Raw genomic sequence first — 12,505 nt, forward strand, 5'->3', positions numbered from 1 at the left:
TGATTTTCTTTACAAAAAGACCATTCCTGGTTCTCTGTCAATTTCTTTGATGACTAGAATTTGAACTAAAGATTGTGGAGAGTAGAAAGAATAATTTAATGGCAAAGATAAATGTTTGTTTTTAAAAGAAATTTACGTATTGTATGCCAAATAATATAAGAATTTAAACACATAACACAGGACTAAAAATGAGCAGGCAAAAAATTATAATTTTGGTATTGGAGATAAGAGTGGGAGATCTGGTGACAGTCAACACATATCTAGCATGAAAAGGAAGGAATAAGAAATGAACTTTTGGTTACAGGAAGAAAGTATTTAGTTAACCTCTTGGTTATACTGGTTATACAATTGGAGGTCTGGTATTACACACATTGTGATAATAGAGATTTTATTTGCAACAAGAAGGGTTAAATTAAGTATCAAATGTCAGTGGAGAATGGCTCTACATAGAAAATTATGCAAATAAAAATCTACTTGTCACAAATTGTTAATTATTTTTACTAAGACGTTCCTAATTTATGTAGGACAAGCATACTATTCAATAAATTTGAAACATTTTTTAGCACCCTGTGATAGTATGATATTTGAACTAGGGATCATATTTTCTTTGATTTTCTAATTATTTTAATTTACTTCTCTATTTTGTTCTCTACTTTTTAAAATGGATATGAATGGGTTTATATAAGTTTCATAAAATAACAGAAAGTGGACTGTCTACAAGAGTTCATTGGGTTGTAAAAGTATATATTGTCTGCATAACAGATAAAATCATAACAAATACTTATAATTAGCAGAAAATTACTAAACTTAGCTGATGACCCATTCATTCCCAGAAGTTTTTGATAAAAGAATTTTGGCCTTTACTTTGTGGTTCATTGTGAAGGGATATACTTGTATTTCATTTATGTGCCAAAAATTGAGACCCTGTTATAATATGTATTTAAAGTGTGTTAGTTTTTTGGTCATGCATAAAGAGGATATTTGTTTGCAATATATTATATTGATCTCTTTTAGAAAAGCAGATTTCTAGTCCTGTTAGTTCTGTCAGTGAGCTGGAATTTAAATTTGCATAGAAGAGAAAATTCTTCTACCTTTAAAACAGTTATTCTGGCCACAATTTTAATAGCCACTGACCCTAAAATTAAGGTTCATAATCCTTATAACATTTGGTATTATGCCCTCAAAATGAAATTTATTAAAAATTTGATACTACCTTTCTTGTAATATTAATAAAAAATTTTAACAGTTACATTCTTCTGAGTTTGACCCTTGGGGAAATTTTTTTTTATGTTTAATGTTCTCTGTAGATTATATTCTCTTTTTAACCAAAATTTAAACTTTTATGTCAAACAAGTAAATAAGCAAAGTGATAATTTTATATGCTTGCGTAGGTGGGGGATATAATTTTGGAACTGATGACTCAACTCTTTCCAGAACATTCAGAAAAAAGCATACACCTCTTGAGTCATAAAAATTTGTGAAAGGAAGAAGTTCTTCTGTGGTCCCCAAAGACAAAGTAAAATTCTCAAGGAAAATATAAATTCTGATCAGATACCTCATCACAAGAGGAGGTGATCCTGGGTTCTTGAAGACTATGCCATCACAGTTCAAGCTCTGGCAAGTTCTGCCATGTTGAGAATGCTTGAACATGGACCCATGGAGGATTGTACGGCTAAGGACCAGTCTACCCAAGTTTATATTAGCTCATCCTCATTTAGCCACATGATGCATTTTCTAGCCATTGCAATAATTGAAAACTATCTACTAAGCAGTAAAATGCAAGCATGATATTGTTTATTAATGGTGATTGATTACTCTTGCTGAGGGATATTCAGAGTTGGCCATCTCTCTGTCTAACATGACTGATAGGGAGGTCTATTTATCTTATTAGAATGAGTATTTGGATGCAATGGAGATTAAATGAAGACTCACCAACCTACTAGCAGGTATATTTCCACTGACCATTTAGGAAATGATACAGCCAGAAAAAAACTTGTTTGCATCTGTAATCTAATAATCATTTATTTAACACCTGCTACATGCTAAGCATAAACGTTGAAGTCCCAAAGGACCCAAAGACATGAGTTGGTGTTTTTGTCATTCTTCTAGTTGAAGGGTCATGTCAATTCAGTAAATATTTAAGTGCCTAAGATATAGGCAGAGCACTGTGCTAGTGCTAGGAATACAAAGATTAAAATAGGAGTTTATATTCTGCTATAGGAGGGCAGAATACAAAATGTACACATTAAATATAATACAAAGCAAGCATTTATGAGGGCAGAGGATAGACCTGGACAGAAAACCTTCAGAACATCTTAGGGAAAAGACATCAGTCAAAGGGGAGGGAAAAATTTAACTTCACAGAGGTGGTAGCAGCAAAGCTGAGACTTGAGGAAAGATCATTCTGAGAGGCAAAAGTGAGGAGGGAAATTCAAGCATCAAGAACTGCTGTCACAAATACATAGAAGTAGAAGATGGCATGTCAAGTTTAGGAAATAGCCAGTTTGGCTCTCATGTAGAACATAAGGAAAATAAATAAGGCTTAAGAGGTACATTATAGGCTTTAAATACTAGATTTCAGAGTTTGCTTTATTAGTAATTATAATTTAAATTACTGATAGTAATAATAAAATGACATATTTACCATAAAGATATCAAAGAGAAGGCTATGACTGATTATGTTAAGAGATTTACTGGCATCCTGAAATCAAAGCTAATTTGGAAGAATAGTCAGATCTCACCTCTCAAAATGGATAGCAGTTATGTGCCACTGAATTTGCGAACTCATGGTGGTTTATCACTAGATAGGTTTTGTGAAGTGACAAATATCTAAGAGTGGGATTGTGTAGAGCTCCATGGGCAACATCCATGTGAACTCTTTAGCATGAAGTCTTTCCTGATTCCCTCCCCTTACTCTCCTGGCAATAAACTACCAGTGCTTTTCCTCCCAGAGTGCTTTGTATTCAACTACTTTTTATGTGTCTGTATAATTGTTAACCTTATATTTATGCTGTATTTTTATATGTACTTGTGCCCCTTCAAGTAGATGATTCATTCTTTGCACATGTAAGTATAAAACATCTAGTAGGAGCTTAATAAAATCCTATGGACTGATTGATAATTTCACAGATAATATGCCAGTAGAGGAGCCTTGAACAAATGACTCAAGAGCCTTGCAGATTTGTTGCTAGAAATGGAGAAGTTTATGAGAACAGTTTATGTCACTGTTACTAGAAACTTCAAAAAAGTTATCTTTAAGGCACCCATATTTATTGATTGATGCAAATTATGTATTAAAGTGGTGGGAACTGAAATATATCCCTTCAAGATCCAAAAATATAGCATCTGCTAGGTACCTTAGAAAGGCATAATCAGGAGGCTATAATTATAGTTTTTTATATACATGTATATATACACACACAAATATATATATATGTATATGTATATATACCCAAACACAAGTTTATATGTATATATATTTATACACACCTATATATGTATACCATCAACTTATTATTTATAAACCAGCTGACAAACAAGTACCCATACTACAAATACAAATTTCAAAATGTCTGAGAATTCAGCAAATAAACTGTATAGGAAACAGAGAATTCTTACAGAGAGAGCTGTCACTCATACTTGCCTGAACCTAACATTGATCCATAAAAATTTAAGAACAGCTTTTTAAAAAGTAGCTGTTGCTATGCCAAATATTCAGTCTCCAAACTACAATTAATGAAAAGCTTTAAAAATATAGAAACCTAATGGGAGAAATTAAAACGCTACAGGGACAACACAATGTACATGTCATTTCTGTCAACCTGCCTGCTACTGGAGTTATCCCTAATGAATACTGAGCAAGTCTACAAAAGATAACTTCACAGCCCAATAGTTTTATTTAATTACAAAAAGCAGTTGTTTCTCTACCTGCACAATAGTTCACAGAACATTATACCTAAAAGATAATACTAAGAGAATGTCTCTCTCTGTATTCCATCAAAAAAAAAAGGAGATAACAATAATAGCAATTCACATTTATATAGATGTTTAACTTTTATAAAGTGCTTTATATACATTCTTTCACTTAATTTTATCCTATTGCCACTAAAGATTTTTGAATAAGGGAATAACTTCAGATTTGTACAGAAGAGATCTATTTTGGCAACTTTTTGAAAAGGAAAGATATCAAGGGCAGGCAGAACAGATATGAGACTGTTAGAGTAGTCCATGTGAACGTGGATGAAGACTTGAACCCTATCATGTCAGTGATTTGAATGAACAGAATGCAATGGCCTATGAGATGTTGTTGGAAATAGAAACTTCAGAACTACTTCAGAATTACTTGGCAGTGGTGGTAGTAGGAGGGTGTCAAGGAAAATGGAAGAAATGAAGATGATGTTGAACTGTTGACCTAGAAGAATGGTGGACACATCCATTAATAGATATAGGGAAGTGAGAAAGAGGAGATTTCTGAGACTCATAGAATGTCAGCTGTAAAGAGCCTAAGGGCTATTTAGCTTAATCTTTATCTGAGAAAGAATCTACCCTCCAGTTTATTCAACAAGTATGCTGTAGCCTTTCCTTGAAGCTCTCTGGTGAGGAGGAATGACCCACAACCTCTTGGAGCAGATCTATCCAAGCGTCTCTAATCATTAGGAAGTTTATCCTTATAGTAAGTCAGTATTGTGTTTATTCTTTTGCTCCGATTCCACTCTTTGAAGCCAAGCAGAAGTCTGCTTCCTTTTCTACATGACAGTCCACCAAATACTTGGCAGTGATTCTGCCCCCTTAAAAGTTTTCTCTTGTTAAGTTAAAGATCCCCAGTTCCTTCAATTGATCCTTTTTAAAAAAAAAATTTTTAAACCCTTAACTTCTGTGTATTGGCTCCTTAGTGGAGGAGTGGTAAGGGTGGGCAATGGGGGTCAAGTGACTTGCCCAGGGTCACACAGCTGGAAAGTGTCCGAGGCCAGATTTGAACCCAGGACCTCTCGTCTCTAGGCCTAACTCTCAATCCACTGAGCTACCCAGCTGCCCCTGATTGATCCTTTTTTATAGTATGACCTTGTGGCCCTCCACTCCTTGTTGCTTTCTTTTGGCCAGTTTCTGGTATATCAGTATATCTATATCTGTTTATATGTATGGTATATCTATATATATATATATATTCTCCACCTTCAGTAATGTTTCATTTTTTCCCACTTATATGTAAAAACAATTTTTGGCATTAGTTTTCTGACATTTTGAGTTTCATATTCTCTCTCTCTTTTCCTTTCTCCTGAGAAACAGTTAATGTTGGCTATACATGTGCTATCAAAACATATTTCCATATTTGCTATGTGGTGGAGAAAGACATTTAAAAACCCCATGAAGAAAATGAAGTGAAAAGTAGTCTTTGGTTTGCCAATATCCTTATTAAAATGTGGCATCTCAAACCAAACATAATTCTCAACATATAGTTTGACCAGAAAAGGATAGTACTGTGATGACTGCTTTAGTCAATTCTATGCAATTCAACAAACTTTTATTAAACAGCTGCTCTCTACTTCATCCAATGGTAGAAGCTGGGATACAGAAACAATGATCAATCAGGTTATGCCCTCAAGAAGTTTCTTTCTTCTTTTGGTCAAGCCATTTAAATAGTTCTAGACCTGCCAGTCTAGACCACATGTCTCCATCATGCCTATGAGATTAGTTGAAGAGACTTTGTCAGGTGCTTTCCAGAAATCTTGGTAAACTATATCAACAGAATTTGGGATAATTGGGTTTGAATTCTTCTTTGTACACTTCCTGGGGTGGCTTTGAAAAAGTTTGTCAGACCTCATTTGAAAAACAGTGGATGAAAATATGTGTTGTCTACATTTTTAAAAAGCAGAACTGTCATTTCATCAATGTAGGGAGCCCTTAAGGAAGGATTTTATCTGTGCTGATCTTCATCTTAAATGACTCGCTTTCTACTATGGCACACTACTTGTTGTTCTCATTGTGGCATGTAATTAAACACAGGCCCAGAAGCGAATAGGAAGTGGACATCAGACAGACTGGATACAGTTGGAAAGCTGCTGACCACTAGAAGTCTTCCTTCCCTTTTTTTTAACACCAGTATTTTCCTGTTGATTTTTTATGAATACATAGAAAACCACAGCCTCAGAATACTCAAAATTGTAGATAACCTAAAGGGTAATGAAAAAAGACATTTGGTGGGTGCAAACAGACTATATCATATCACTGACTTATATTTGAGAAGAGGATATAATAAGCATCATCAAGGACATGTATTCCAAAAAAGGAGGCAGATTGGTTGCATACAGAAAAGAAGAGGTAACAGATGGATAATTTGACAGCTATACGAATATTTTTAAAAACAACAACAGGAAAAATTCCTGAACATTGGGAGTCAATTGGGAATTTTAGTATAGAACAGATCTCACCATTTAGGAAGGCATGAATGGTGTTATAAAAAATAATGGAGATGGGAGGATAATAGAGGCTAGAGGCTTTTGAAATGTGGATTGGATTTGGTGGGAGAGAAAGCATACTCTCATCCACGGCCTTTGTGTAGGTGCTGCTGGCAAAAGCTATCCTTCTCCTCTCCTGACAGGCTTGCTCAATTGAGCCTGTCAGCTATCCCTCATAACAGTTGCCCAGACAGGGAACCACTGAGAAAGTTATGTGTGTGTTTAACCTCTCTAGTTCCTCAGCCTGGGGTTGGAATAGATATTGATAAGGGCTATTGATGCTCTGTTTGAACAGAGGTGAGGATCTGACTGTGTAAGGATCTCCCCTTCCCAAGGGCTTAGGTATATTGACCACTCAGGAAAGGTACTTGATAACAAAACACTATATTTGATTCTAATTAATGGGGTTAGGAACAAGGGGAAAGGATGGAGGATTTAAGCTAATGATCAGACTATTGGAGAAAGCTAGATCGAGTAAAGACTGGAGGTTCTTCACCCTCTCACTAACTCTGGCCTGACTTGGCCTGAGCCAAGCCAAAGATTAGGGAAGGCAATTGATGATCTTGGATGATAGTATCACTGTTCACTCTCAGCTCTATTGTCAATGATGGTGATGCTCTCTAGCTCTCTCAGTAGGACAGGTTGGTTTGCAGATACAGGCCTACCCTCACTTGAGACCTCCCACCTCCCAAGTTCTGATCCAGAGTGAGCCACATGTGCTGGGCCTGGTGGGTATTTATAGGGTTGGCTCCAATGGACTTTTTGCCCTGGCTCACGGCATCTGGGTACATTCCAAGGTGTTCAACTGCCAGTCTTATCACTTAAAGTTGGTGTCCATCTTGTCCCAGAAATCAATATAACAAATGGGCTAAAGTTCATTGGTAGAAGGAGTACCCACACTGAGATCAAGAATCCATTTAAATGTCAAAATAAAAAGAGAAAATAATAAAAGTGATATTTATTGGAGAATACTTAAGGCTGCTCACTTGGGTGGAGGGTATGGTTGGTATTTTCTGAATCTTTATTACAAAACAGACACAGAGATAAGATAGGAAGACCTCAAACTACCTGGAAACTTGTTGAAAAAAATTTTCACAGTGCAGTTAGAATTCAGAACATCTGATACTTTTTTTGATTTGCCTTCCTAACAGTTTCATTTCTTCAAAAACAGAGAAAAATAGTAAAGCAAATTACAACTTGAATCTAATTCTTTTTTTTAAACCCTTAACTTCTGTGTATTGGCTCCTAGGTGGAAGAGTGGTAAGGGTGGGCAATGGGGGTCAAGTGACTTGCCCAGGGTCACACAGCTGGGAAGTGTCTGAAGCTGGACTTGAACCTAGGACCTCCCGTCTCTAGGCCTGACTCTCAATCCACTGAGCTACCCAGCTGTCCCCTAATTCTTTATTTTTTTAATGCAAGTTATTCTTTTTTTCTGGGTTATATGTGTATTATCATGTAAAACATGTTTCCCTATTATTCATTTTTGTAAGTGAATAATCATATAAAACCAAACCCCCAAAACATATACCCAAATAAACAAGTGATAAATCATATGCTTTCATCTGCATTCCTACTCCCAACAATTCTTTCTCTGGAGGTGGATAGCATTCTTTTTCAAAGGTCCCTCAGAATTGTTCTGGATCATTGTATTGCTGAAAGTAGCGAAGTCTATCACTTTGGATCATTCCACAGTATTGCTGTTGCTGTGTATAATGATCTCCTGGTTCTGCTTATTTCATTTCTGCATCAGTTCAAGTAAGTCTTTCCAGCTCTTTCGGTAACCATCCTATTCATCATTCCTTAAAGTACCCTAAGACCTAATTCTGACTATAATAAGGAAGAATTTGTTAAAGCTAGAGATAAGAAAAGATTCTTGAAAGTAACTGTCATTTTAGAGAGTAGAAGAAAAAGCACTGATTTGGAGTCCAATCCCAAAGTTAATTTATGCCTTCTGCTTGCTAGCTGCTACATCCTTGGACACTTAACCTGTTTGGGCCTCACTTTACTTTATCTATAAAATGAGGACTTGACTTCAGTTGTCTCTAGATTCCTTCTACCTTTAAATATATGGTCTCATAATCATTTCAACTAGAGTTAGTGCATAGAAATTACAGGTCAGATTCCAACTCAGCATTAAGGAATGATGTCAAAACAATCAGCAATTCGAAAATGAAATGGGATACTTTATGAATAGGGAGCTGACTGTGGCCTCAGACACTAACAGTATGAACCTAGACAAGTTGATTACTGTTTGCCTCAGTTTCTTCATCTTTAATCATCAAATTTAATATTAGCTGGAAAAGGGAAAGCAAACCACTTTAATGTCTTTGCCTAGAAAAACCCAGAGGGGGTCATGAAGAGTTGTGCATGCCTAAAACAACTAACCAATTTGTGTAATTAGAATTTTTTACCCCCAGGACTCTGTTTCCCAGAATCCCACTTTCATCCTTACATTACGTCCTTACGTTTTAGAGATAAAGTTTTTGTAACCCTGCCTTTTCACTCTTCCTCTTCGGGAAAAACCTCTTTTTTACTCAGCTTTACTTTTGTCTTTTTATTTCCTCTACTTCAAGTGATTATTAATAAATCTTATAAAATATAATACTTTGAGTTATTGGATATTAATTTTAATCTTACATACTGGATGTATTTAAGTAGAGGTTAGAATACTTTCCATTTGAGATGCTATGAAAGGCAATTCCTACATTGCATGAGACTTTGGATTGCATTATTTCTAAGATTCCTTCCAACTCATAAGATCCTTTGACTATTTTAGAATCAAAGCATATAAATGTTAGGTTGACAACTATTTGGGAAAAAATTTAGTTGTTAATTCATAAATTTTCTACTTGTTTTCCCCTCAAGTCAGATTAAATGATGAGTATTTTTGATAAAAAGTACAAAAAATGGGATATATAGTTCTTCTAAGGGACATTGTTTACTTCTTTTCCTGAACATTATCTTCTTTTAAAGAAATGTTTATTTTCTTGCAATTGTATTTATGGTGATTGGCTTTGATCCTTTTTTCTTTCCATATTTTCTTTTCAAAATAGATGGGGAATTACAGTTTTGCTAGGATATCAATATCTCTCAATATGAGATTATTCTTGTTTTTGTAAGTTTATCCTAGTAAAAACTGAAATGTTAAAATATCTCTAGTGAAAGTCATAATGTAGGTGCCCATTTGAAAGTACGAACTGCTAAAGGAGTATAGAAACAAGAAGGGTCTCTTCTGGCTTGAAAGGAGAGGAAGATTTCCGGGTGGGGTTTGGTAGAGAATGGGGAGAGGGCATTTCTAGCAGAAGAAAATGAAACTTGCAAAAGCAGTAAAGTTTAATAGGAGTTTCTCGGGAACGGTAAACTAGTTTGGCTAAAAAAAACCTTTATTGCCAACTTAAGCAGTTGGTGGATAGGCAATGAAGAGACATTGAAGGGTTTCAAATAATAGAATGATGTAATTGTGTAACTTTTAGCATGAGGCAGTATCGTGGAAAACACACTCAAGTTGGAGGTAAACAAAACCTGAGTTTGACTCAAGTTTCTTACAGTAACTTGTGTGACCATGGGCAAGTCACTTAATCTCTCTGAAATTCAGCTTTATCATCTGTAAAATGTGCATAATTTACCTGTAGTACCTATCTTACAGGGCTGCTGCAAGAAACAAATGAGATAATATAAGTAAAATATTTTATAAAATTTTAAAATGTCATATAAATGCCATTTATGATAATTTTCAATTCAATTCATTAAATATTTTTAAGTGACTCCTCTGTGCCAGGTACTATGCTGAGTTCTGGAGACATATGTAAGAAAAGGAATTATAGTCCTTACCTGAAAAAAGCTTGTAATCTGAGAGAAGACAATGACCAAAAGGAAAATGACCTGAAAGGAAAGTGAGGTGCCAGAGGATACCTGGGGCAAGGGAATGATGCCTGTGTTGGAAATCAGGCAGAACAACTGATAGAAAATGGAGAGTCATCTGGAAAGTCCTGATCCCTCTGTAAAGAAGACTTGGGGAGCAGGGTCATTTAAAAGTTGCATTGCTTTTTATCACTGCCCTGATAGGTGGTTGGCTAGGACAGAGTTTGGGGCCTGGAGCCAGGAAGACCTGAATTCAAGTCCAACCTTAGATATTTGCTAGCTGTATGACTCTGGGAAAGTCAATTAACCTGTTTGCCACAGTTTCCTCATCTGTGAAATAGTAACACCACCCACTCCTCAGAGTTGTTGTGAGGATCAAATAATTTAATTGTGAAGCACTTAGAACAGTGCCTGGCACATAATAAGTGCTACATAAATATTATTTACTGTTATTGTTGCAACTTAACTCTTGAATAACAGAAAACATTGTTGAAATAGCCATTCATTTTTTTACTCTATTTTTAGGAGCTCCGAATACTGCAGAATTAAGGATCTGTCGTGTAAACAAGAATTGTGGAAGTGTCCGAGGAGGAGATGAAATATTCCTACTCTGTGACAAAGTTCAGAAAGGTATTCCTTCCTATTTGAGTTCTTTCATTGAATTTCTTTTATATAAATATATGCATTTTGCATTTTAGTCTTCTACTTGACATATTTTTACTCCTTATTTCCTTTTTTCTTTTTAAATTTTCTTTTATTTTTATTACCATGCAAAACATACTTCCATACAGGTTATTATTGTAAGAGCAAAGTCATACATAACCAAACCCCCTAAATAAAACCGTGAATACACTGATGTAAAAGATGACTCCAACTGTTCTTTCTCTGGAGATGGATAGCATTTCCTGTTCTTCAGGATTGTCCCAGATCATTGTATTGCTGAGAGTAGTCAAGTTTTCACAGATAATCTTCATCCAATATTGTTACTGTGTACAAAGTTCTCTCAGTTCTGCTTATTTCACTCTGCCTCAGTTCCTGCAGATCTTTCCAACTTTTTCTGAAATCATCTTGCTTATCATTTCTTATAGCACAATAGTATTCCATCACCAACATGTACCACAATTTGTTCAGCCATTTCCCAACTGAGGGACATTCCCTCATTCTTTACCACTACAAAAAGAGCTGTTATAAATATTTTTGTACAGGTAGGACCTTTCCCCTTTTTTATTATCTCTTTGGGATTCAGACCCTGTCGTGGTGTTACAGAATCAAAGTTTATAGCTCTTTGGGCACAGTTCCAAATTGCCCTCCAGAATGGTTGGATCCGTTCACAACTCCACCAATGATGCATCAGTCTCTCAATTTTGTCATATCCCCTCCAACATTTATCACTTTCCCCTTTCCTGCCATATTGGCCAATCTGATAGCGTGAGGTGGCCTCAGCACTGTTTTAATTTGCGTTTCTCTAATTAAGAGTTTGCTCCTTATTTTCTAGATGACATAGAAGTTCGATTTGTGTTAAATGATTGGGAAGCTAAAGGTAGCTTTTCACAAGCAGATGTACACCGGCAAGTAGCCATTGTATTCCGAACGCCTCCATTTTACAAAGCTATTACTGAACCAGTAACAGTAAAAATGCAGCTCCGAAGACCTTCTGACCAGGAAGTTAGTGAATCCATGGATTTTAGATACCTGCCAGATGAAAAAGGTACCACTTTATCACAAAAAAAGTTTTAACACATAAAAAACACTTTTGGTTATGATTTTTTAAAAATTGATTCAATTCTGATTTTCAGTTCTGTGTCCATACATTTTTTGGAAGTACTTCCTATTGTATTTTTATTTGTTTTTCTTTGCAAACCATTATTCATTCAACAACTGTGTGACTGCTAGATAATACAGGTACTGTATTGTAAATGCAACTGTACTCTGAGTTGCTGTGAGTCATAAAAAAATCAGCTTTGCTGTCATGGAGTTTCTAGTCTGTAGTGGGGAGAGTAGACAAAGACATAAAGAACTCTAAAGGGAAGGCAGAAAGAAAATAGGAGAGACATAGTGTACTCTATTCAGGAGAGAAAGAGGTCCCTCATAGAGTGGGGAGGGAAGAGGAAGAATTGGGGAAGCCTTTGTGGAAGAAGCAGCATTTGAGGTGGGATTTGATGGACTGGCACTCTAGGGAGAAGCAGAGA

The 12,505-nt window shown here is 35.7% G+C and overlaps 1 protein-coding gene across 1 annotated transcript in view; it reads left to right on the forward strand.

The window, feature by feature from the left end:
* Positions 1–12,505, forward strand: part of REL (REL proto-oncogene, NF-kB subunit) — a 58,232-nt gene that overhangs the window by 40,154 nt on the left and 5,573 nt on the right. The window contains exons 6-7 of the mRNA XM_044659478.1: positions 10,842–10,946; positions 11,812–12,024. Coding sequence (XP_044515413.1) covers positions 10,842–10,946; positions 11,812–12,024 — 318 coding nt within the window. The remainder of the gene's footprint in view (positions 1–10,841; positions 10,947–11,811; positions 12,025–12,505) is intronic.

This window comes from Gracilinanus agilis, chromosome 2 (assembly GCF_016433145.1).
Source record: "Gracilinanus agilis isolate LMUSP501 chromosome 2, AgileGrace, whole genome shotgun sequence".
NCBI lineage: Eukaryota > Metazoa > Chordata > Mammalia > Didelphimorphia > Didelphidae > Gracilinanus > Gracilinanus agilis.